This window comes from Prinia subflava, chromosome Z (genome assembly GCF_021018805.1).
Source record: "Prinia subflava isolate CZ2003 ecotype Zambia chromosome Z, Cam_Psub_1.2, whole genome shotgun sequence".
NCBI lineage: Eukaryota > Metazoa > Chordata > Aves > Passeriformes > Cisticolidae > Prinia > Prinia subflava.
This window is the reverse complement of record NC_086283.1, coordinates 85,384,646-85,412,537: the sequence shown is the minus strand read 5'-3', so window position 1 is coordinate 85,412,537 and position 27,892 is coordinate 85,384,646. Positions and strand designations below refer to the sequence as shown.

Here is a 27,892-nt window from a genome sequence, read left to right as displayed (position 1 = left end):
AAAAAGAAAATTAACAGATTTATAATGAGATTTAAGGAATCTTATGCATCAACGTTATTTTGGAAAACATAATCAACAGTATATGTTAGACTGACAATTTAACTGAAGCACTAATATATATACGATAAAAAATAGTTTTCTTGAGTACATGTTACTGAAATTATTTATATACATTCCTGAGGAAAGAAAGCTGAAATTTACCACTAATGATGCATCAATTTCTGTGTTCTCATCCAGATAATCTAGTAAAGCCTTTTGCAGCTGTTGAATTTCATCATCTCCTCCTGAAACCTTTTAGAAATAGAATGATAGTTATAAATACAAATATTTATATTTGTAAAGTCCTAATTACCATCTGAAAATCTGCATGTCCACATAAAAGATACATTGAAGTCCGTTGTTTGCATAATTGTACAGCATGAATAATTTTTTAGCCAATTAGTTACAAGTAAAAAACATATTAAGTGCAGAATAAGAGTGGTTTTAAAACAGACTAACTTATCTGGTTTGTTTTCATTCTATGATCTTGCATAAGGACCCTCTGTCACAGAAAAACAAAAAGGGCAAAACCCACAAAATACCCTTATTTCCTCAATGTTATGCTGAAACACCCAGGTCCTTGCAGTTGCTGATGTTACAGCAGAAAAAGGTATTGTTTTACCCCCAAATGAACAAGTTCAAGAGTTCAAAGCAAGACATACATTACTATTTATTTATTTATTTATTTATTCATTCATTCATTCATTTACTTATTTATTTAACACCCTGATGTACGTGCAAATTATGAGTAGAAATTCTGGCCTTTGACAAACTTGAAATTCTGTAGATAACTGGCTTAATATAAGGGGTGCTTGATGCTTAACTCCCAATTACATTCAACCAAAAAAAAATCCCGTAACAAACAAAGAGAAACTGTGAAGCCTATAAAAAATCATATTCAATAAGCAAACAGGAAGTAGAAGCGTAATTTTTGGCTTTAAATTCTCGAGCCAGAAAAAAAAATTTCTTTGTCAGCAATGAAACTTCTAACTTACAACCATCTTTAGTTCTGTATTAACAGCACTGACTGAGAATCTTGACACATATGCAGCATGTAACACAGCTTGCAAACACCAGCAAGTGGAGAAAGGTACAATTAACAAGTCCAGAACATCAGCATATCAAGGGATAAACTAATGAAAGGCATGCACAAGTGTTCAGATAAACTAGACTGTGTATTTCTAAAACAAATATGCTGTTTGAAAATGTCCAAACTGAATTTTCCCCTAAAACCTATTCTATGAATCATGGGTCTAAACCACAGTAGAGAGTACTACTGGCATTTATCACTCATTGACTAATATTGTGGTGATGATATCAGAGTGCAGAAGAAATATCCAATGGAAGTATTCAATTCAGCAGGAAAGGAAAACTGTAGAGGTGTGAGCTAATTTCTGAATAGAAATAATAATTTAAGTTTCTGATGACAACAGCTACCAACGATCTTCTTATTTTCTTGCCATTTGAACAGGAAAGTGAAGGGCAGCTGTACTACATATACTGTTTTTCTCTTACAAATTTGTAAGTAACACAACAGTCTACCCTGACTGACTGTACTGCATAGCACACATCTTCCACAATGCATAGATGGTACTTTCTACCATTACTGATGTTAAGTTTCCAGAAAAACTGAAAAAATAAAAAAGTTTTAGCACTCAATTTCCCACAGCAATCTTATTTTCTGCAGATGCCAATACCTATCAGCTACCTGATACTGTAAAAACCTGAAACCAAACAGAAAAATTCATGTCACCACTCAGATGTATATATTTCTAGAATATTTTTCAATACCATTACAACTTCTGAAATAAGGGAAGAGAAAAGGATTCTTCTGAAATACTTTCTCACTAAGTATAATGTAAAATTGTCAGAATCACTGTCAACAGTGGAGAATTATTATCCCGTATCATACAGAAGTATAAATCATATTACGCCATGGACGTAAAGATTTGACACTGTATATTGTAGAATATTCTAATCAAAAGAAATTACGGGAAGAATCAGCTTCATAAAGGAGTAGATGAATTTTACAATAAATGAATGCCTGAAAAGTATAGAAGTTTTTCCTTCAAGATAAATCTGATGATCTTTATAAAGTATGTGTATTAGATCTGTAGTCTTTTCAGGGAAGTGCAAGGGAAATCCTGAGCACAGTTACTTCAGGAAGAAATGTATAGTGTCCATAAGAAAAATGCAAGTCTCCGTTTGTAAAAGGAAACATGGGACATGAAATTTTCTCATCTTATGTACTGTATAGAGCTCAAATGTATATCCTGCTTTAGCATATATTGCCATTCTTGCAGATTTTGAGCAGCATGATCAGAAATCCAAATATGGACTCTTTGTTGAAAGACTTTGCATAGCCTGGTTTTGGAAGTGGGGGGGGGCTACAGGGTGGCTGCTGTGAGAAGCTGCCAGAAGCTTCTTCCATGTCCAGCAGAGCCAGTCCCTGATGGCTTTAAAGATGAACGCGCCACTGGCCAAGACTGGGCTAACTAGAGATGGTGGTAATGTCTCTGTGATAATATCCTTTAGAAGAAAGAACAAAAAAGTTATTGTTCAGATGTAACTGTGACCAGAGCAGACTGGGGTGAGAACACATGAGAGGAACAGTCCTGGAATAAGGTCAGTGAAGGAGGAGAGGGAGGAAATGCTCCAGGCACTGGAATTGAGATTCCCCTGCAGCCCCTGGTGCAGCCCATGGTGAGGCAGCCGTGCCCCTGCAGCACAGGGAGGTCCACAGGGATGCAAAGCTCCACCTGCAGCCCCTGGATGACCCCACACCAGAGCAGGTGGGTGCCTGAGAGGAGCCTGTGAGCCTGGGGGACACCTGGGGGACACCTGTGGGAAGAGGGCCCCGCTCCCAGCCTGGAGCAGCCTGTCCCTGGAGGACTGTCCCCATGGAAGAGTGACTGCAGCACTCTGCAGCAGCGTGAGGGGTGCTGCTGCCCATGGATGGAGTCCCACTGCAGCAATGGGCAGGGTGCTGCTGCCCATGGACGGGCTCACCTTGGAGAGGCTCATGGAGAGCTCTCCCGTGGGAGGGACTCTGTGCTGCAGCAGGGGAACGACTCCTCTCCCTCAGCAGGGAGAGAAGCCCCGGGTGATGAACTGACCCAGCCCCCATTCCCTGTCTCCTTGCACTGCTGGGGTAGGAGGTAGAGCTGGCAGGGAGGGACGGGTGGGGGAAGGTGTTCTGCAGGGTTTATTTGACTTCTCATTATCCTGCTCTGATTTTGTTCATAGAAAATTCACTTCTCTAAGCTGAGCCTGTTCTGCCTGTGATAGTATTTGATGAGTGATCTCTCCTGGTCCTTATGTCTCAACCCATGAACCTTTCCTCACATTTTCTCTCATCTGTGCAGCTGCAGAGGGGAGTCAGAGCAGCTTGGGTGAGGGCCTGGCATCTGGCCAGCACCAAACTACTACACACACATATGCAAATCCAGTGAAAACCACCAAAACCCCCACAAAAACCTCAAATTACACCATGCAAAAACTAACTCTATGAGACTAATAGATTAAACCTCTAAAGCATGTATTTGAGTGGTAGAAGATCAGGTTCCACTTTGCAATAGCAAATGCAGATTGGTATGTATTTTTAACGCTCTTAAGACAGAATCCAACCGTTGCTCCATTATTTCCTCAGTATTGTCACAAGAAAAGCACTGTAATTAATTAATTTATAAAATCACCACAGAAATGGTTCAAGGAAGACATGAGTTAAGAAACGTGATACTTATAAATTGTGTATATTTGATTCAGAAACCTAAGCAGTGAATTCAGACTGGATCCCCATAATGTATATTTTTCAAGTATATTTTAAAATGTCAAGCATTTGAATGGAGACATCTCCATCCAGCTGCCGTGGATGTTTCACACACCTGTTTGAGGATTCTGGCCAAAGATCCTTGATCCATTTTGCTAGTGACTGCATCTTTCCTCAGTCTTGCTGCTACAGTTCCAAGATAGTCAAGTGATGCAACTCTTAATGCCATTTCCGTAGATTTGTTACTGAACTGGTGAACCTAAGAAAAGCAGAATAGACATTTAAAAATAAATATTTATTTATGCCACAGAGATTCTTCTCACAAAAGACTGCTTTATCTTATTAAAATGTCCAACTGACTTCCATATTGTATAAAATTATTTCATTTACTATTACATCACACATACATTACTTACTTTATATTAATGTTTCATTTTTATTTGATCTCTCTCACTCGACAAATATATCTGCCAGAGTTTTTTTAAATACATATTTTCATCAAACAAACTGGACAGCTAGCACAGCAGATCTCCAACAGCAGAGACTTTAATCACCATAATGCTACCTCCTTATTATTCACACAAATACAAAACTACATTTTACCAAGAACAGGACCATGGTAATATTTTTTCAAGAAGCATCTCAAATTACTGTGCTGATTACATTATAATACTGAAGAGAAACACTTAACACACTAACTAAAACATTCCCATTCTGTAAAATATCATAAGCATTTGCTGCAGTAGTAAAAAACCAAACCACTGAGTTGTTTTCTGGTTCTGTGCTAAAGGAATAGTCCAGAGAAGATATTTAATATGTATAATTACAGCTACTAGGCTGACTTTACTCCAAATAAATACATGCACTTATTAGATGCTATGAAATGACACTTTTTAATGTTGAAAACGTAATCAAATAGTGGAACTGAACTTCCATGAGAAACCATACATACAATTTTTAACAAGTTCCATACGAATGATCCTCTAACCAAAATTTTATTATTTCTGTATTGCATAGTAGCGGTACATGCGAGGAAATCCTTACATGCTGCATGTCTGTCAACATCAGAAAGCATTCCTACAGCAGTTTCAGAAGAAATAAACAAGTCTTCATTGTAATAAGAAATTAATTCATATAGTTAAAAACTAGAATCTCTTACCAATAGCCTTCCTAGTAAGCTAAGTAGCAACTCTGCAGCTGGCCATTCTGGTTTATTGACAGTTGAAAGGAGATCTTGAATAAAGTTCTCGAACAGTGGCCTGTAATCTTCTTCCCCTTGTTTACTGCCACACCTGTTAAAAAGAAAATGTAATCAATTTTAACAGCCATGTAATGTTTTCTTCTGATATAAACAGAAGTAATCCTGTGTTTAAACAGAAAAAATAGTTTTATGCAATTCCAATAAAAGAAATCTGAAATACTAGCAGAAAATTTGTTGAATTCATTTGCAGAGAAATAACTTAAACAGTTATCACTCCAGATTGCACTGGAAATAAAGCAGCTAATCCATGACATTCAAAATTTTGTTGCTAAGATTGTTATTTTTAGCTTTGCATTAAAGAGTGTATTAACTTGGATAGACAAAGTACATAGAATTATGAAAATGAAGCTAGAGTAGGATATTTAAGAGTTGATATGTTTAAACTTGGTTTTGTTTATTTGATAACACATCTCAGTATTATGCTTCATAAAGGTTACAACCAGAATGCCAAAAAAACCACCCAACCAATCAACCAACAAACCAAAACCACAAAAAATCCCACCAAACGTTAACATACTTTTTGACTTCTATATATCATCCTTAAGTTTAACATCGGAGGCATGCAATTGCTAGACAGCTTATTAAATAGTTTTTCAGCTTTAAGTGTAGAAATAATACAATAAAAACAATAAAAACCTAAAGATTTGTACTTTGAAATCCTGCGGTTAATTCAGGTACATTCTTTATTCCTTTTTGAGCTACTAGATCTAAACCTCCTAACTTTTGCTCAGTAGAAGTAATTTTTAGGTTTTTCTATCTGATGACTGAATCACCATGGTTTCACCACTTAGATATTTGCTCAGTCTTCTCCTCCAGGCTTCACATAAGTAAGAGACCCATAATAAAGGAATCCTACATGAACTTCGAGACTAATGTATGAAGAATTCTGCAGAATTTCTCTTCTATAAACATTTTTGTCTAGGCAAGAAACTCTCTCAGGCATCTAGAAAGTATACTATTATAAATAACTTTATGAATAGGAATTTGTCACTGTTCAGTGGTCAGGTATTAAAGTACTCATTTAGAGCTGGGTTTATCAAAACACTAAAGAATGCAACAGTACTTACTTCTTAAGAAAAATAGAAAGGAAGTTTTGTGCTGTTCTCATGGCTGTTTCATATGAGTTAGTAATAAGCACATCTTGATCCACCTAAAAATAACAAGATACATTTGTCAATTATCTTAACATAGATCCATGGTTTCCAGATCAGCATTTCTCATGCATCAAAAAATTACAGCAGACAAAGTTACAGTGCTTGATTACTAGAGCACTCTAATAACATATTATCCCTATGAACACACATAAGCAATTTCTGCACACAAACATAAAAAAGGGTTTTAAAAATAACTTACTTTCTTGTTTGATTCCTCCTCTGAATTAGAATCCTTTTCTGCTGATGGTAAGTGCACCACACACTGAATAAGTTGCAGAACTAGTGCTGTTACCATCTGAATGTACATAGGCTCTCCATCTGTGTCACTGCTGTTTAACCTGTTAATAAGAAAAGACAGTATTGTAACACTAAAAGTAAACACAAAAAATGTTTGCTCATAAGTAGTATCTTTCCAAAATTATTACCACAGCTAGAAATCCACATTCTAGACCTTTTTTCTACTAATTTTCTTCTTTTTATGCAGTGTAACATCTGACCTAACAAAACCAGTGAGTATTGTTCTTGCACAGAAGAGGTGAACTGAAACTGCACCCAGTTCATTGGCTGAAGCAGCTACAGGAATATTTAATAAAACACCTACCTGCTAAAATACTTAATAATAAGCTTATTATGATTATATGTAATATCATGTTCTCTCCAGCACAACACACCAAACTGTTGCTGTAAAATTTTTTCTGTAGTATTTAATGCATGTGAAATGTGTAGGGCTTTTAAAAAACAGAAAATAATGACCATGACCTAGACTGACTTTTACAAGAGCTATACTTACAGTTATCTGCAGCAGCACAGCAGACCACAAACTTCAGCAGGCAACTGTCTTAAATTGGTAAGAAGACTGTGTTTCTCCTGATGTAACCTCAGAAATAGTATGAGTTTACTGCCCATACACATACCAATACCACCTTGTTGCTACACTTAACACCAAAAGATGGTAAATCCTGACAACATGAGATGATATGGATATGAAACTGATTCCCTTCCTGAAAAGTGCTCTGAGTGCATCCTCAAAGAAATTCAGCCAGAATTTTCCTACAAAGATTTAGCAATGAAGAAATTATGTAACTCCATACAAACAGTATTAAAGAATTGACCAACAAAAAATAATCCTCAATGCACACTAACATTACACCCATTCACATTCTTAGTGAGAAAAATAAGATGTTTCAATTATTTTTGTAAGCAGGCACTAAAGTGATAGCATAAAACCGAGTAATTATTACAAGACATTTGTCAATTTGTTTTGAAATCTCAACCTGCACAAAGTGCAGCTTGTAGAGACGTATTTTCAGTGTAATTATCAATGAAGCATAAAATCCTACATCTACAAAACTGTAAATACTATAGTCTACGAGTTATTAATTTATCAGAAATTACCTGAAGTTTCTCAAACTCCTCTTGCTAGTTGGTAGTCTTGCAAGGGAAGTGAAAATTTCTTCTAGTATTAGCTGTCTGTGTTTTTCATAGCGGGAGAACACCTATTTAATAGTTACAGGATCATTAGACAATGATTTATTGTTACATAAAATATAGCTTTTAAAATATATTGTAAGTAATTATATATGACAGCATACACTGCACCTGACACTTTAATGAATTATAATTCACCTTACTAATGCATTGCTTTCCCAAGCAAACATTTCTTTAAAAAATACATAAAAACTTTTCCAAATAGACATTTTAAAAAAATCTTTGTATAAATGTGTAACAGGTCTTGAAAATACCATCTATTTAACATATTTTTGTTGATGGTATAACACACTATATAGGAAAGCCAAACAGTACAATACTAGCTTTTTAAACTTAGTATTTATTTCTCTCAGTACAAAGGAAAACTGTCGTAACACAGTTTATGTGAATACATGTACACAGTTGTAGAGCACACTTGACGAAAACAGTTTTACTTCATATGCCAGGCTTCAATGTTTGCCTAACAAGATATTTACAGTCAGAACTGTTGATTTTGCCTCCCCTTTTGTTTTGGCAAAATACTGAAGTATATAATCCTTACAAAGATTAAAATCCCCCACTTGAACAAGGACATTTGTTTTCCACGACATTTTTCCTGAAATAATATTTTACCTATCCTGTAATTTTTTAAAATAGTCATCTCTTTGGAGGAAAATAATTTATTCTATTATACAGAAATATCATACTAGTTTTATGACTTATTTTCTAAGTTCAAATGTGGGAAATAAGGAAAACCACACAGCTAGGATTAAAGATTAAAAAAATAAAAAAATCTTGAAATAAAAAAGGGACAGGTAAGAGGACGGACTTTGTGTTTACACTTTAACTAACAATCAAAATTAAGCAGCTCCTTGCTTGAACTAGGCAATTTCTTTCTACAGAGTACTCTGCAAATAGGGGCAGCTCAGGTAGATATAACACTATTTCTATAGTATGATATCAAACTCTAAAAGCATGCAAAAATAGCAGTAATTCTACACTCTAACTCTCTACAAGAGAGAAAATACAGCCTATATAAATGCCCTAAGAACTCTCCACAGTATAGGCACAACTACAATAAATTAGAAAGTACTTACTGCAGTCACCAATTTGATGGCACATAACTGTAGCTCACTGACATTTTCTACAAAGAAAGGTGTTATTCCCATCGATGACACCTATCAATGGACATAAGTTACTTTAAGTATATAGGACTAGCAGTTTAACAAGTCAGTTATTCATTCCGCAGGTAAGGCATGCAACAATTACTTCATATTATTTGCAAATAAAGTTTTTAAAATAGGGCACAGGTCTTATGAGGAGTGGCTGAGGGGATATCAGGCTGTTTAGTGTTGAGGAGACTCTAGGGGGCGCCTTATAGTCCTCTACAACTCCCTGAAAGGAGTATGTAGCCAAGTAAGGTTGTCTCTTCTCCCAGCTAGACTGACAAGACAAAGGAAATGGGCCATGACTTGTACCAGGGTTGGTCTAGATTGGATTTTAAGTGCCCATGAACGCAGTTCAGCTGACAGATATTTGACAGACATGTACATAGGATGTTTAAGGACATGGTTTAGTGTTGCGCTTGGTAGTTTAGACTTGATCTTCTTAAGGATATTTTCCAGTGTAAATGATTCCACTACTCTATACCTGAATACAATCAGGTTAAACTTTTCTTAAGATGAAGATGCAACTTCTTAAGAAGAAAATCTCCTTAAGAAGATGCAAATGACATGCTACACATCAAACTAGTCACTGTGATGTTAAGAATTCAAAAGCTTGTACTGATTTCAAACTTCATGTCACTGAGAATAATTATACATCATGTTTACTCTAGGAAAAACAAAGCTAACATTCTTGGACAGGAATTCTGAGAAAACCTACCTGAAGAATAGTTGTATCTGTGAGAAGCTGTATCTCTAGCAACTCTGACAAGCTGCTGACAATGTCACAAACTTTGTTATACAACATTACTATAACTCTTTGCTTGTGGGTGGAACACTTGGCACGTTTTGCTTTTGAACTTAAAACACCACCTAGAAAATAAAATACATATTCATTAGTATTTTCTGTATTTCAAGTACTAGAAAGATGATCTTCCGCAAAAAGTGGCCCCAAAATAACTGCATGACTATAGCTTTGCAAAAAAATTTAGGAAACCTACTTAGTAGCATCATCTGGAAAGCACAAATTTCACATGATAATTATTTTTCATAATGACTCTAAATTCTGGACCTGAGATTTTTAGAAAAGTTCTTGAAATTGGAGCCATGCATCTGTAGGTATATACACAAAAACAAAAGGCTAGAAGCTAAATAGTTTTCCCTGAAACAAATCATTATATATATGGAGATTATTACTTCAAAACTACTGATTTCAACATATAAGAAGTATACATAAAAGTTGAACTTCAAGCTTCTAAATACCATAGTCTAAATACTTTGGTTACAATGATATTATTGCACTAAACCCAGGTGCTATATGACTAAGTTCTTCAGATGACACATTTCATTGTTTTCTTACTCTGCTTCATCATCCTCAAACTAATCATGTATTAATTCAGGATACTGTATGTGATAAGAAAGAACTATCAGTATAAAAGTTGCATACAAAAATCTTATTCCAGAAAGTCATTTACATCATCATATAGTAGGTTAATTTTTTATAGCTTTTGATACAGAAAGATTTCTTAGCATACTAACCACCATGAGGATCCACTCTATACACAGGATCATACTGAGGATAGAGTGTGTTCTGCAAATGAAATTTTGTGTACTGAATAACTCTTTCTATTACGTCTTCAATATATACAGCTTTAGGCATATTTGGTGATGTCATAATATTGATAGCAGTAAGACAAGCATCAGCAGATTTTGTCACTCTTTCCATAATGAGATCTCGCCATAATCTTTCCTCATCTTCAGTGTCATTATTCTGCAACAGGCAAAAAAATCAGGAGAGTATGAACAAGAATTCAAATTTTTATTCTCATCAAGTAAAGGAAAATATCATCACATTAACAGGCTTACATACATTCACATAGAAAATACTGTATTTCCTTTATGATACCAAAATAAATGTTTCAAATATTAAGTAGTACTTGTTTCACAAAGCAACAAGTTTGTAATGTCTCTCTCCTGTGTCTCACTGGGAAGCACTCTGCGGGAAGACTACTGCATGCGCTACTTAAGACCGATGTCTTAAATAAAGCAAAAGCAAAATCGAATTCCTTCATCTGGTGTTTTGTTCAGTGGCACCAGCTGCTGCTTTGATCCATCTAATTTCTGCCACTAGAGGGAATTCTTATACAAAAAGACTGTTGCGAGTCACATGAAATCTGTAAGTACACAACTTTTTCTGCTTCATAGACCAACCCATCTACTATCAACCTCTTATCAAGTATGTCCATTTAGATTACCATAGGCTACTGAGTCTCCGTATTACTGTGTTTATATGAGGTACGAAAACAAACACATATGAGGTTAAAAATGACCATCCAGCACTACTTAAATATTGTAATAACATTAATTAATGTAATTACAGCAAAGCCAGGTAGACCTTGTCATAGCTTCTCTGGTAGAGACAGAGCCTCCAGAGAAAAAGGGTCTTTACTACCTATATGACACCACACTTCAACACTGCTGGCTTTCCTTGTAAAGATCAGAGGTCGGTGAAACTGTAACAGCTTTTTGCCTTTGAGGTAAGAGAATTTGAACCAATAGAACAGTGCATCATATATATGATATACATAAATATGGAATCATCAAAAATCTGCAACTAAAGAGGTCCCTGCAAACTTTTCAGATACAACGGCTTTACAAAATTTGTTATGTACACAAAGGACACCTTATGGAAAAAAAAAGTTTTCCCTAATCAATCTTGGAAATTAAATGAATATTAAAGCATCCTCTGCCTCTAAAAAATATACTGACATGGACGTAAGAGACCTCTACTGCATTGTACAAGTAGCAAGCTTATGCCTTAGGAGAGACTTTCTTTGCCACAATGATTTGAATAAATTTTAATAGTTTTAAGAAAATCTAAAACTTGTTTGTTTAAAAAAAACCCCAACTGTTTCTTTTTTTTTTTTTAATCCAAGTTTGTCTCTGAATTGCAAGCACTGGACAATTTCATTAATTTCTTAATAATTTTGAGTTTTACCTCAAAAAACTAAAAGAAAAAAATCACACTAAAATCATTAGCATAAAGGCTTCATCACAATGAAGTAGACCAGGTAAACCAGTATTTCCTTTTTATGCATTTTGTGTATTGCCAAAGACATTCAGAACCCCTACATTCAGAAGACATTGAAACCCCTACAAACTATCTAGATGAAAGTATTTAGGTACTAATAATGTGTCTCTGGTTTTCATGTGCAAGTTCAAATTCTTCCCTTCTGATATAAACTACTACTCTCTTATTTCTACAGATGAGGAAGTTTTTTCTAAAAAAGTCAATTCTATTCTTGCTGTAATATTGTTTTGAATAGAAAGAGTATAAATAAATATGTAAAGTCTGAAATGGGAATATCAACCTCATAAAACCTCAAAATCTTTGAGTAGTTTTAGGTATACCAAGAAAAAAACTCCATCCTAAAATATTAATCTTCCTGTTAATTTTATTTACGTTGACATTGTCACTTCGCAGTGTAAGAACTCTTAAACCTTGAACTTCTTCCTTAATGCTCAGGAGAAAGATAGACTCCTCGTGAAAACTGCAGTATTTCTTCCATTTTGTAAGGAATGTTTTATGTACACATAGCAAAGAAATGTGTAATTATGAAATTCCAAACTCACGTGGTTAAGTAAAGTAGAAAGCTTTGATCCATCTTGAATATTCTTCTCCAAAATATTCAGGACTTTTACGGTTTTCTCTGTTGAGAGCTAAAATAAACAAAGAAACATTTTAAAGAATTGCAGGAATATAAATGATTTCAAATTGCTGAAAAGAACATTCAGGAATGAAGGACAGAGCTTGTACAGTCCGACTCACTTCAATTGTAAGCAATTTTCCATAAGGAGAATGCTGATATCATAATGAAGACAGGTAAAATATATTCTAGGATTGCAATTAAACTGTATTCTCAATCAGCAAAATCCACATGAACAAATTTTTAAATTGTCTGTCATTAATGTTGTGTAGTTATTTGGTTCTAGAAATAGAAATTTACCAAATCTACGTATGATCTACAAATTCTAACTGACCATATAGAATTTTATTAGGAGAAAATCCATACTGCATGAACAAGCAGAAACAAATTCCCTAATACCTGAAAGATAATAAAAGGGAAATGTATTCTTAATATTAGTGTTAACTTAAAAGAAGTAGGATGTTGAAAAAAGTAAATTGAACTCACTGATCTTTTGTAGAAGTCTGATTAAATAATTTGTAGAACACCTGAAACTTGAGGAAAGCCAGTTTCTCGGATCTAGATATTATTACCATTGGAAGCAACAAAGCTGATTTTATATAGACATGTATGTATGTATATATGTACGTGTGTGTGAAAAATATGAAACAGAGGTTAAGGGTGAAAACTTCCAGGATAGAGAAATGATCATGCCACCCACAAACTACAAAGAAAGGTAGGGAGATTGCATGGAAATCCAGGAGGAATATCTAAAGTTTGGACTAAAGAAGTTTGGAATAGTCCAGAGTAATTATAATAGTATAATAAGTTTATAAATAATAGTATAATAAGTTTATAATTATAATAAGTATAATAGTATAATAGTTTCACAGACACTCCACAAACGTAAGTGGTCAAGAGCAAGCAAAGAGTTTAACATAAGACTGCCCAAAGCCAAGAGCTTCAGGAAGATAAAAGGAAATTAAGAACACTGTTTCTAGAGGTGAGACATCAACAAGTTTGCACCAACAAAAGTTCCTATAGCTGACTGGGAAAGAGTAGGACACAGAAGAGGACCTTTCAACAAAAAACGTCTCAGCTTCAAAAAGAGTAACACTTAGGATGTTGTAACTTCCTAAGCACTTCAGCTAAGTGAGCAGAAGCTCAGCTCTTCTGGTCTGTGCCCCCCTGAAGAGTGCGGAATGTTATTAGAGAGGAAATAAGTTTTTGTATGTTAATCAATATTTTATGTTCCAAAAAAGTTAGAATATGAAGAGGTACCTTGTCCATAATGCCCATTGCCTTGATTTTTGCAGATTCACTACCCAGTTCACTAAGTTGATGTTTGCCCAGCAGCAATTCCTGTGGAATCTCATCATCATCACCTTCAAAAAGAAAAATAAAAAAGAGTAAAAAATTAACAATCATATTTCTAAAAAGACTTCTAGGAAATCAGTATTTTTTATTCCAATATGAAAAAGCTAAGTGAAAAAAGAACTGATTGTCCAAATAGCCAGCATCTAATGGTTCCAAATATATAGCATCTAACAAAGACTGATAATGACACCTTCTGGTTGTGTTGAAACAATGAATACTTGTTAAGCCTGAAAGGTTCTGAAATACCATTTGAGAGCCTAACATGAGGCATGCACTTCTGAAAATCAGAAACCGAAAATTTTTAAAATTACAAACCCCATTTATTGCAGTACTTGTGCCATCATTTTCAATTCAGTAAAATAAATCTTAAACTATCATAGCCCTAAAGTTCAAATCTGGGCAAGAGCAATAGATAAAAAACACATGAGAAATGAAGCACATTGAGATAGTCTGAGTGTTAATTGTATTTAACCTTAGACAAAAATCATGTCACCAGACACAGAAAAATCCAATGACTTCACTTCTAAGTTCAAGGTTGCATACACTATGGCTTTAAAAACTATAGAAACTTGTTTACTCTGCCCCTCCTCGTTTTAATCCTGCCATAAAGATGGTAGGAAAAAAATTAATGAACGTTCCATTATCCAATTCAAAAGAAAGTCACCTTTGGCAAGATGAACTAGTTCCTTAGACACTTAGCTGAGGAGGTTGTTTTTCCACTGAAACAGGTAAGTGACTCAGTGTCTTAGCTATAAATTCACAAGAACACTGCTGCCTCAATTGAATACATATCTGTGTGTAGCAGATGTGTAATCATGTGCCTCAGACATTCCTAGCAAGAGAACCATCTTGTTTGCATATTTGGCAGAAGGTAGCACCCTAATGACATCCCAAAGAAGTATCCTTTCCAGTCCAAGGGGACTACTCATTATGATTTATACCCCTTTTGGATTCTGCAGAGAGGCGGAAGAAGGATCTCCTTCAGGCAGTAGCAAGTGAAATTGGAAAGGTAAAGGCCACCACTCAAGGTGGAAGCCATATAAATCCAATATGCCCTAGCAAGTTATTGCATGAAATTAAACCACCATGAAGGAAGTTCAAAAATATCCATACAGTTTTTTCAGGGGTTTCTAAATGGGGCAAGCATTTTGAAAATTTCTGATGTATTTACCAAAAGCTGTAAAATCCATGTCTTCCAGATTTTCCAAAATATTCTCTATTGAAGCAGTAAACCTTTTGAAGGTTGAAGAATCCATCATTTCTGGTGAAAAAAAGGGGAAATCCATAAACAATTGTCTTAAATATAAAGCAGAAAATATAAGCTGTAGAAGATAAATCTTCTAAAATTACCTTCAGGAGTTAGTTTAGGTTCATAAGCTTTCCTCTTCTTTTGTTTTTCTTTCTTCTTCATTTTTCTAGCCACTAGTTAAGAGAATAAAACATTCTCAAAACTTAAAGAAAGGATTATTTACATTTCTTACACTTGTACTCAATATTCCATGCAATGATGTCCATTTTGAATTGTTTAACATATCCACTTAAAAACGCACTAGTATTACAGAATAAAATTAAATCCTTATAATGGTCAGTTACCCTCACTGAGGCTAGGAGGAGAAGAATAATCATCCATATCAGAGTCATCGGGACTGCGATTGCGGTAACGGCCACTACCAGAAATCCTCCTTCCTTCGTGATAATGACCGCTTCTCCTATGGTCACCAGAACTTCTTCTGTCATGTTCTTCATACTCCCAAGCCTCATCTCTATCTTTTTTGTGTCTCTTACGAGAAGCTAGAAATAAATGCATTTTCATTTTAAATACAAAACTTACACTTTCAATAGTTCAAAATCAAACATTTATAAACATTTAAAAGATGTGCAGACATAGGGCTTGGGGACATAGTCTAGTAGTGGACTTTGCATTAGTTCTGTGATTGGACTTGATGGTCACAAAGGTCATAAATTATTCTATAATTTGCAAGTCCAACACTCTTGTATAGCTAAATCTCTAAATCAAATGGACATTAAAGTTATCAGATACAACTCTGTTATGGATTATTTAATTTAATGTTTTCTTTTGAACTACAGAAAAACTGTGCTTGAAACTGGCAAAGATATCAGAAAACATTTAAAAACATGAATTTACAGGACATTTGTCTTTTTAAAAGCAAAGTTGAACAAATAAAATAAGTTTCATTCTTTTATAAGAGAATACTGAAATAATTTCCTCAGTTATCTATATTGTGACAGTCCATATTCCAATTCAGTGATTGCTAACACACCAAGTTCCACTGAGACTTGGTAATCTGTTTTCTAAAAGATATTCTGTTTTGCCAAGACAACTAAAATTTTGCCTTGGAATATACTGCAGGAAATTTGTGTAAAGGAGAAAGCTGGAGTCATAGTTCTGGGCCAAACAGCAAGCCTCCAACACAGGTAATTATTCTAATTAATTTTCATGCAGGACCAAAAAGCCCAGCAAAAGGGAATGTTGAAGAAGTTGAAGTAAATATTGCATACAGAGATTTGGTGGAAATAAAATGGGGGAGCACAATGACAGTTCTCTGTTACTTTGAAAGAAAGTCTTGTATGTTTTGAAGTTGACCCAGTGCTCGTTTTTAGCAGAGAAGGAAATGGATGAGCAGGTAGCTTCCTCCATGAAATCAGACAACTTTTCATTTTTTAACATAATCAGCTAACTAAGCTACCAAAGAGATAGATGTCTACCATGTACTGTACTGCAAAGATCAAAACACTTCCAAAACATCACATTCTAGACTGGAAGTGTTTATTGCCAGTTTATTGCTTCTGGACCTGCATGTAATAGTCCTGATATTGTGTGTCTCTACCAAAGTCTCCTTGGCATGACTGTATATAAGTCATATTGTTTCTGAGCGGAACAGCTCAAAGCATTTATACAGAACTGGAACTGAACTGAGAAGTTCTTACCACAACCCATTTATTAAGAAATGTAAGAAACATACCAAGTTATATTCAGTATATGGTTGTAGTCAGTAGTCAGCCCAGGATCAGACTTGATAAAAATAACCCCTAAGGGAACAATTCTGTTTTGCAATGAACCCTAGAGTTTTCAAATTCCAAAAATGCAATAGAGGTGGTCCAGCTCTTTGGGCCATGTAATAACTCAGGCCCAAAATTGTACTGCATCTGGGTCAGACTTCCTTCTGGAAAAATACAGTGTTCACGATGTTCAGGGTGGCAGATGTACTAGCACTGCCTAAAATGGTTGAAAGAGTTACCTGTGACTGAAGAAATGGCAAGCCATCTGGGACCACTCAGCAGGTAGGAAATTGGCTGGATGGTCACACCCAAAGAGCTGTAGTCACGGTCAAATGGAGACCAATGACAAGTGGTGTCTCTCATGGGTTGCTGTCGGGGCCAGCACTGTAACATCTTGGTGACACTGACCATGAGATTGAGGGCACCCTCAATAAGCTGCAGATGAGACAGAGCTGTGTGGTGTACTGGAGGGAACGGATGTTACCCAGAGGGGAGGGACTGTGACAGGCTTTAGAGGTTAGCCAGTGTGCACTCTTTCACAAGGACATGGAGTCCTAGGACAAGAGTTAATGAGTTGAAACTGCAAGAGAGCAGGTTTAGATTAGAGATTATGTGAGGGTGGTGAGGCAGTGCACAGGTTGCTCAGTAAAGCTATGGATGCAACATGCCTCGATATGGTCAAGGCCAGGCTGGATAGGGCCGTGAGCAACCTGGTCTAGTGCGGCATTCCGGCCAATTTCAGGGAGGCTGGGAATAGATGACCTTTAAGGTTGCTTCCTAACCCTAATTCAAACCATTCTATGATACTTGGAGTAAATGTACTGGAGAAGAAAGTAAGAGTTCTATGGGAAAGGGCTTTACACCTCCCAACTGATTCTGCTCACCCATGAGACAGTGTTTTGTGAAGGCAGATGGCATTTTCTCCAGTTTACAAATAATCTTTGATACTAAGCTTTGTAGGATGAATTCTGACCCGAGCTACATCTCCACAAGAAAAGCAACTAACAGTATTGCTTTCTGTCAGAATTTTAGATTGACCAGTTTATCAATGATGCATGACAAAACAGAATGTGTTACAGTTCTGCTAGCTGTACAAGACAAAGAACATGAACATTGGAGCAGCTATTCACAATCTCTGCCCTACCATATTTATTTTGAAGTCAATAAAATTGACTAAAAATTTAAGTATTAATAACATTTTAGGAGTTAGGATTGATTTTATACATAAATAAATACTATTTGGAATATAAACACCCAATTTCCTTCTGAATTCTGCCAAACATTTATGTAATCACATTTAGTAATTATTGTAAGAGAATGACTTCATCGATCTTTAATTTCTCATTATTTAGTTTAATAGCATGCCTCTTCCTAATCGAATATTCAAAGAAACTTCTCTTTTTCTATACTAATTACTATTTCATATATTTTAAATTCAGTTTTAGACAAACAGAATAAATAAGAAATGCATTTGTAACAATACAAATCTATTCAGTGTACTTGCCACAAATATTTCATATTTGATAGTTCTGTCTTATTTTAAATTTAATTCAGTTCTACAGTATTCTTTAAGAAATACTATGTTTTTAAACCAGATATTCTAACTGAGTTGATTAGAATGATGGTCAGATCTCTTGAGTGGATATAATGAAACTAGAATTCCTCAAGGCATCTAACTATTGTGCAAGTTTTCCTTAACTTGTTCTACTTTGTATTTAATAATATCAACAGCCACTGTGGCTAATATATAGAATATGGTATTTGAAATGCTCGACAATTCTCTCCATTCCCAACCAATAACTTTTTAAATAACCTTGCTTAGTGAATTTTTAATTCACTGTTCCAAATGATTAACATCATATACAGGTGATATGATATGGTAAAAAGAGAATATAGGATTCCTGAATGAAGCAAGTAATCATTAATCCTTTGCCATAATTTACACTGATTACAATTTATCTCAAAACATCACATTCATGCACAGAGCATTATTCAGCTATAATTAAAAGGGAAAACAAACAAAAAGAAGGACATTCTTTTCAGCATCTTTGATAAAGATCAAAGGTAACACCATAAAATTTTCATGTGCAGTGTATATGCTGGATGAAGAGTTGCATACTAAGAAGCAGAACAAACAAATCTTTCTCTTTTGGACCTTAAGAAATACTAAACTCCAAAACATTGTATTTCATAGAAGTTAATTAAGATGTTTCTATAAACCAAGAAGCAAAACTTGGGAAAAAATCATTATAAGCAAGATTGCTTCTCAGGCTAACAGGTTTCTCCTGTAGCCCTGCATGGCTACACAGCCCAGACTGAACTGATTCCCTTTGTTCTAACAGTTTACTTCCGGTGCTGGTTAACTGTACAACCATAGAAACTAATCAACCACACTTCCACCAACAAGTAGGAAATGTCTTCCTAACTTAGAGGCAAATAACGATTTTTTTTTCTTAGGAACTTTATTCAATTGCATAGCAAATTTCTAAATAGAAGCTTCCTCTCCTCCTTTGAAAACAGTAAATTCAAAATAGTAGAAGCAGCAAACGGTATTTTGAGAATTCATCAAGAATAACTTGTTTTTCAGGAATATAATGAGAAATACTATGTGAAATATTTTCAGAAACTTCTGTGCAGTAAGACTCACAATTTATTATGTCAGAAAAATTCAAGAAGGGATCTTTCATTTTTCCTATCAATAAAGCTAAGAATAATTCAAGAATTTATTTAATGAAATTTCTCTCTGCAATTTATTTAATGAAATTTCTCTCATGCATACATTTACACTTGTATGTAAATTCTGTGCTTCTTTAGAGGATTTTTGCCTTAATCTGAATAGTTAGAAATGTTTTATAGTACAACTGAAAGCAAGAAAAAATATCTAGGGAGCAGTTTCCAGTAAAAAAAAAATAGGAAAATAAATTTAACAACTCATTGCTTTTCAACTTGAATGACAAATTGGAATCCAGTAATTTTTCTTTTAAAGGAGAACCAAGGGTTCTTGGCCAGGCAGTTGTCAGGACAGCAAATCTGGGGATCTATGTTTTAGCGTAGCAAACTTTAAAAAAAAGAAAAGTGTATCTTTTTGTGAAAACAAAATATTAGCTTTTTTTTACCTTAAGGAACAGAATTATGTACTACTTACATTCAAAAGCTTCTTCACTGTCATTATCTTCATCAGAACTGATTTCAGCATATTTTGGTTTCTCATTAACTGTGCTACGTTTGCGCTTGTTCATTTTCACACGTTCACAAAGTGGCATGGTGGATTCAATTTCTGCCAGGAGCTCAGGAGGCAACTCCTTTAACACTGACTGATCTATGCTACCTATTAGTGGAGAGTAAGAAGAGCAAATGTGAACCTGAAGATAAAAAAGAGGGCCCATACTACAATCATTTCTCAGGAATCACTTACAGCATAACCACTAACAATCAGTTAAATCACAGTTAGATAGACCTGAATGCATTTGATAGCCTTTTTTTAAAGTTCACACTACAATTAGAAATAGTAACACAAAAAATTGCATACACATTTCCTTCAAAAAAATATTTTGTCAGTCATGAAAATGAATTACCTTTGAATCACCTTTTGAATTACCTTTGTAGAATGATATCCTTGCTCTACTCCACAAAGTTCAGTCTTATATCAGTTCATCCTTTGAATTTATCAGGTTTTCTAACGGTCGTAAGTAAATTATGGATTCTTACTGCCTCATTAACATTTCTGTTTACTATCATTCACAGTAATTAGTGTACACAAGACAGTAATATTCCCTTTTCCAGTAAGGAGAGACAACCTGTACCAAAACTTGTGGGATCATATCCCAAAATACAGACCAAATCATGGACAACTTAGCTTTCGCTTCAGATTTTTTCTTACTTCCTTACTGGTAGTTTAATGATGCAACACAAACTGTTGCTTGATTTTTTAGCAAAACAGAATTGAAACATTTTTATTTAATGTAGACAAACAGCTAGCTGAACCACAAATCAGGTTTCCTTTCCACAGTGATAAACAGGTAGACAATATCACCATTCTCAAAATTTTGAAATCAAGATTAAACCCATGTGTAGTCAGAATGAAGGAGATTTGCAGGCAAAATTTTTCCAACTGACACAAGGACACCAAATTAATTCAAAAGTATTTCTTTGGGGTTTGTTTATTCAATGTCCTATTTTTATTTATCGAAGACCCTAATACAGACAGATTTGCAGGTTGTCAGACTAAACTGACTAAAACTATTAATAATTTTCCAGCAACAGAAGAAACATTTTTGCCATGTTTGTGTTACTATCCTAACTTCTAATGCAAGAAAGTCCTTGGAGTTTTTCTTCCTCTCTTCAAACATCTTTAATTGGAATTAGAAGAGGCTTAGTGTGATATTCCAGCATCAAAACATATTCTGCAAGTCATCTCATTTAAGTGTGTTTTAAAAAACAATTTAACAAATATTGGGGGTTTTGAAGTGACATAGTGAAACATATACAATGTAAAGTGATTGTTAAAGTTGTCCCTGCTTCCTTCACATTGTGCACACTGTTCCCTATTTGTGTTAGGTTGCCATCCTTATACAGTCGCCACGTACCAAAGCTACCTAAAGTATCAACATTGCTTTTGAAAATCCTCTAAAACATTTCATGGTGTGGTTGGCCGTGTATCCTGGTTAGTGATTAATTTTGTGGGCTATGCCCTTGACCTCAGACAGGCAGAAGTATGGCAGCATGGGCAGACCATGGTGTGTACTAGCAGCTGACTGGACAACAGCCAGATCCAGGCTGGATGCTGCAGAGCTGTGCATCTACATTCCGTGTCCCCATACTTTGTATGCCTATACAGTGCATGGGGAGCTTACGTCCAGCCCCAGAATGCAAAAAAATTTACATATACAAGTTTTAAGACAATTTCCACCGATGAAATTCATAGAGGGTTGTAAATCGAGGTTCACTAATATGTATTTTCAATTTTATTCCTGTTGGTAATTGCATTAAAATCAGCAGGACTACACACATAGCATGAAGTCTACAATGAATCTGGTCAAACAAAAACATTGCAAAAGACAGCTACAACTAAATGAATAAAAGTTGCATTAAATCCTGAAATAACAAACAAAACCCACAGGCTATTCTGTTGTCTCCTAGGAATATCTGTTCTTGCTTTCTTTTATCACTGACTTTTCATTTTGTACTCATTCTTTAAATATAAATAAAAAATCACAGCATTCACTAGACCTAAGTGAAAAATTTGACAACCTTAAATATTTGTAAAACTACTTTTATTTCTGTCTAAAAAGTTTCAAGTTTCTATTTCTCCAGTGCTAAATTCAACTGCTGCTTGATTTGTACTCTCTCCTGTTACAGATATTTCAGATTACTGTATAAGCTTACCCATTTTTCTTTTATTAGGAAATACATAAGGCTTACTTTATTCAAGTAGGGAACAGCAGAAGAGAGAACAAATGGAATTATTGTCAAGCTCTCTATAAGGTATCATTGAAGCTTTTCTTTCTGCCACAACGTTCCCTTGAAGTAAGTGTGCCACATACCCAGTTTTCTTAGCTGCTGAGGATTGTAAACAACCAAATCTATAGTTTTACTTATGCAGTACAAAGCAGTTAAGCATGACTGTACACATATGTACAATTCTAATATACATGGAGAATGACTTATCATCCTTTCTGAAGAAAATCAGGGATATACTGTACTTTTGGTCAAGAGCTTGTTAGTATTTATTTTACTCTATTAATTATGCTATCTTGAGTCAGGGTAGCCCAAAAGTCACTAGAAACATCTTACTAAATTCCTTCTCTAATATCTCCTATTTTATAATGTAGGCACTATTTTTTTGTTCAGAGTGCTGAAGAAATACTTAAAATAATTCAGTTCACCTAAGAATCCAGTCACATGACAGTAAGAATTTAGGTTATAAAGCACATACTAATACCTTTTCAGTTTATGGGAAGGTTTTCTAAAACAATTCATAGAATATGTAGCCCAAATCCCTTTAAAAGCTACAAATCCATGTTCCATCACTTTCAATTTTCCAAATATTTTTCTAAGTTAGCTAAGATGTAGTACCTTCTTCCATGTCTTCACTTCATTCAGTTATATTTCGTTTTAGCATGCATGGCTTATTACATAACAAAGAGGAAGTACCTGTACTAAAAAATTATTTGATAATCTAATATAGTGCCCAAATAGCTTGCTGAACTGTCAGGACTAACGGAAAAATTCCACTTTCTGCAAAGTATGTGATCAGTGTATACCAAGTGCCTGAAATGAGACTACAGGCATATGTGTTCTTCAGATGTAATTTTCAAGTAATTTCAAAACTTCTGCAACTATTAAAGAAAACAACTGAAAAAAAAACCCCAAAAGAGAAGAAAAGTACCATTATAACAAAAGCTTTTTCTTACTGCCAGGAAGAGCATTCTAATAAACTCCACACTGGTGAGACCAAAGGGAAGACACAGAAGAACAGTTCATTTCAAAGAACTGCATACATGAACAGCCACTTCTACAGTGCTTCTCCAAACATATTCAATGCTGTCCACAACTTACATGCAAGTTACTTGCCAGAGAACAAATTCTTGGTTTTGCTTGATTGCTATCATCAAAAAGTTTCTAAAGAAAGACATTAATGCATCTTCATCTACTACTCAACGTTCACTGACCCTCAAGATAATGTATTTTCTCACCAAGCATTTCTTTACAAAGTATAACACAATTAAAGATCAATCAGAGAATCTCAGTGAGAAATTAATTAGTCTGTAAGACCAGTCCCATATCTTATTATAGCCTGGAAAGCTTTTCAGAGGGTTTTACTGTGTATACTAGAAAAATTTCTATAAATACCTAGAGGATGTAGTATTTCCTTTCTCCACATATGGCTTACAAAACAAATGTAAAAGAACAGATCTAATTCACAGTTCAGTATTGTGTTTTGTATGTTTTTGCAGCTAAAGCTTCTAGAACAGCTTTAGCTAATATTTATGCATATGTAATCTTTAGGAGGATCCAATATCACTTTGTGTTGATTTTGCAAGTCAAGTAGATCTTCCTGATCCAGGCAGCTCATCCTTCAAGAGAGGTTAAACATTAAAAAAGGTAGCATCCTTATGGACTTTTTCTGGGTCCATTCAATATGGACAGCACAATTATTTTTTGACAAAACAATCTGTGTTCACACTAGTTTCACCTGGCTTGATGTAACAACTCCAAACAAGTACCTATGCCAAAGAGGGTGATTCTTACTGATGCTTAGGTGAGCTTTCCAGGATCAGAGAGGCTTTTCCTGTCATGAAATCAAAACCAACATGAAAAAACTCTTATTTTCTCAGTAATAATTTATCTATATTTTCCAAACATAGAAAATAAATGCACAGTTTATATCAGATCTTGGTACAGTTTCCTGTGAACTACAAGCCATCAAGATTAAAATACAGTTAGAAATCTAAACTCTGAATTGCTACTTTTATAACCATGAGACAGTTAATACAGTTGAGACACAAGTACTGTCTTTTCCATTTCTGTGTGCTATTTGTCTGCAATAAGCAAAACTGCAGTTAATGCAAATTCCTATTAGTAATCTCTCTATATTTCTTGATTTTAAAATGCAACTTTTTCCAACTATGAAGACATTATATGAAAGAACACACAAGGGTCTGAGAGGGTAATAATGCCACCTGTTTGGGGTGAGGATATGAATCTTCCCATTTCTCAGTGTTTAGAAATTGAAGGTTGACCACTCAATTTCTATACTAGAGAACCATCACTCACCTTCATTTGGACATTAAAAATAAAACCCTACTGACTGCAGCTCAGTTTTGCCCTTTTCTTGTTCCTTTTTTGTCATAAAAGACATTACCTGTTACTGGACATTTCTTTTTTTGCTGATGACTAATATATCCAGTCTTGTTATTTAATTCCACAGAGACTAAGTTCACTTTCCTTAAATATCCTCTCTGAGCATTTGATAAAGGATATTCCTCCCATTTCCAATAAAAGCTTACAATCTAACTTTCCTCTTATGTCAGGCATATACATGCAGGAAGAAAAGCAGTTTCTTTCTGGATTAGCTCAACCAACCCTCAAACCTGGGCTAAATTAAAGAAAATATCCTTATTCCATGAGAAGAATGCTGCTATCTTCTTGAATAGCCATGTCACTGAAGCTACAAAAGCAGCAACTTGAAGGTTAAATCTACAGCAAATACTCACGCAGGTAAGGCTGTGTTTTAGATAAGGAACTAAAAGAAAAAAAAAAAGAAAGGATAGAAGTACTTCCCTATATTATAAGCTGTTTAGAAAACAACCTTCTAAAATAGCTAACTATTGTTACTAGTATAGCATTCAGGCACTGGAATGCAAAGGGCCACATGAATGCCTATAAACTAATAAAGACAGTTGCTGGCTAAAGCTGAAAAATCTTTGGTTCGTTCTCAAGTGTGCAAGTTTAATGATAATGATACCATTTCTACCAGATTCTCCCTTAAAATGCTCCAGTGTGCTCTTTAGATGGTGCAGGGAGCCCTTGGTGATCAGTCCGCTGGCCACCAGTTTCACACAAGTCAAAATAATTTTGTGCCCTGAGCAGTTTCAGGAACAGAAGGGGAAATCCCAGTAATTTTTTTAGGTGAATTTAAGTTTTGATGAGGACATATCTGCTCATATGATGGAAGTTCCACTTTTATCTCAATATCCTATCATCAGTTGAAAAACACATAATCAAATGAATACTGGTGAAAACAAACTGAGTAGTACTTTTACACCACCAGCTTTTCTCTTTCCCCTCTCCCCTTCACTGCTGTAAAGCTTATGGATGGGTATACAGCTACATCCTACAGGATGTATCCAAAAGGACATAACCCTCTACTGAGTGCCTTACCCTCATCTTTTGACTACATATAGGAAGGGATAACTGCAGAGCTCACCTCACATATACTCACACCAGAAAAAGGGTGAGAAACTGAGATGCCCTCACCACCACCCAAGGGGCTGCATGTACGGGAATTCTCTCTGCAATCGATTTAGCAGGATGGAGAAAGGTAGTTAGGGTGAAATATGTCCTGCATTTCATGGAACTGGCTTTAATACATTTTTAAGAACAATTCTTCCTCCTTTGCCCCAATAGTAGCACAAAGAAAAGGCTCCCAGACTGAAAAAAAACCAAGTTGCAGACTCCCTGTGGTTACTCCAGTCCTTAGCTCTGGCTTTGAAAGATGGGACACAGACAGGCTGGCCAGAGAAGGATCTAGACACGGCAACAGAATAATTCCCTGATACAAAGGAAGCCATCATTAACCACAGCTAAGAAACATAGATTCAGAAAGAATTTTTAAGAAGTACAAAATACTCCGAGAAGAAATAAGCATTTTTAGAAGGGGGGAAGAGATTTCAAAAGGGAACTCTAAAATATCCAGGTAGAGAGCAGGGAATATATCCAACACACACTGTCCCAAGATGCCATGAGAACTCACATGTACATTGGCACCAATGATGTTCTGAAGCTATCTGATTGCTGTAGGACCTTACTGCTGGCCTTATTACTGACTTTCTGTCTGTATAGAAATTGATAAAAGGAGGCTACTACAGTCTCGTTTTCCAAGACACTGTACAAAAAATAAAGCAGCACTCAGAACAAAAAAGGAGCAATGTTGGAATTGAAATAAATGTAAAGTTGCACAAACTCACTTGCTTTTATGAATCAGTATTGGGGGGTGCTTTTGGATTTTGCTGACATTGCTTTTGAACATATGCACTGAAATTCAGGCCAACTCAATTTATTGTTTTAAGAAGTTAAGGTATTTTGTAGAGTTGCAAAACCCAACATGCACTTATCTGTTAATATTCTTCTATTAAAACGTCTTTCAGTACTCAAAAGGGGCTTATAATAAAATAGGGAGGATGGCTTTTTACACTAGCAGATAGATGTTGGAAAGAAGCTCTTTACTGAGAAGGTGGTGAGGTACTGGAATAAATTGCCCAGAAAGGTTGTGGATGCCCCATCCCTGGTAGTGTTCAAGGCCATACTTGATGGGGCTCTGAGCAACCTGATTCAGTGTAAGGTCTTCCTGCCCATAGCAGAGGGTTGGAACGAGATGATCTTTAAGATCAGTTCTAAACCAAACCATTTGTTGACCCTGCAATGATTAATGGTTGGCATCTGAAATTTATGACTAATATATTTTTTCAGCCATGGATTCTGATTGTTTACTGAGCCTGAGACAAAAGACCTCAATTAAATAAAATCAGGAGGAGGAAGAGAATTTCTCTTCTCATAAAACAAGAACTTCCATATAAGCAATATAATACAACCAGAACCTTTGCAGAGAATAAGCAAACAAAAGTGATTATTTTACATCTCATCTGTGACTTCTAGGCACATCAAGAAGATCTACTTATCTTTCTCACTATTGCTATAAACATTTTCAGTCCTTATCCCTGAAAATATTGCATGAAGAAGCAAGTTTTGCTTCTTCAAGATAATAATTACATAAGGAACAACAACAAAAGATTGCTGATGTTTTAGCTTTAAAAACAAAATAGTACAGGAAAAATGCTTGGAAGGTAATTAAACAGAATGTATATTTAAGGAAAAGTTACTCAATGCAAACGCAGTTCAGTAATTTGAAAGACAAAAAAGCTTTCATATTCTTTTTCTGTTTGGTGGTGGTATTCCCACAGAGAAAAAATAAACTCCAGATTTTAAGTAAACAGTTTAAATTTTCTTACATGAAAAGAGTCATCTAGAACAGTTGAAAATGTTGAGCAACAGAAAAGTTAATTCTCCAGAAGCAAATATGAGGTTTTTGGTATTTGTATTTAATCAATTTTACCCTTTGGCTAGGAGAAAATTCAAGCACATATCCCTGCACATAAGCCGAGATCAATATCCACCTTTAGATCCTTAGACATATGAACAAGTCTGCATTGCATACTGTAATTGACAACAGACAA

At 35.1% G+C, this 27,892-nt stretch overlaps 1 protein-coding gene across 7 annotated transcripts in view; it reads right to left on the bottom strand.

Annotated features, from left to right (window-relative positions):
* Positions 1-27,892, bottom strand: part of NIPBL (NIPBL cohesin loading factor) — a 147,637-nt gene that overhangs the window by 22,579 nt on the left and 97,166 nt on the right. For all 7 annotated transcript variants that reach the window (XM_063423963.1, XM_063423962.1, XM_063423961.1 and 4 more), the window contains 15 exons: positions 20,083-20,265; positions 15,510-15,707; positions 15,267-15,338; positions 15,088-15,177; positions 13,821-13,924; positions 12,487-12,573; positions 10,393-10,624; positions 9,575-9,726; positions 8,788-8,868; positions 7,619-7,719; positions 6,423-6,561; positions 6,137-6,219; positions 4,968-5,100; positions 3,924-4,067; positions 202-291 (listed from right to left, as the gene is read on the bottom strand). In XM_063423963.1, coding sequence (XP_063280033.1) covers positions 202-291; positions 3,924-4,067; positions 4,968-5,100; positions 6,137-6,219; positions 6,423-6,561; positions 7,619-7,719; positions 8,788-8,868; positions 9,575-9,726; positions 10,393-10,624; positions 12,487-12,573; positions 13,821-13,924; positions 15,088-15,177; positions 15,267-15,338; positions 15,510-15,707; positions 20,083-20,265 — 1,889 coding nt within the window. The remainder of the gene's footprint in view (positions 1-201; positions 292-3,923; positions 4,068-4,967; positions 5,101-6,136; positions 6,220-6,422; positions 6,562-7,618; positions 7,720-8,787; positions 8,869-9,574; positions 9,727-10,392; positions 10,625-12,486; positions 12,574-13,820; positions 13,925-15,087; positions 15,178-15,266; positions 15,339-15,509; positions 15,708-20,082; positions 20,266-27,892) is intronic.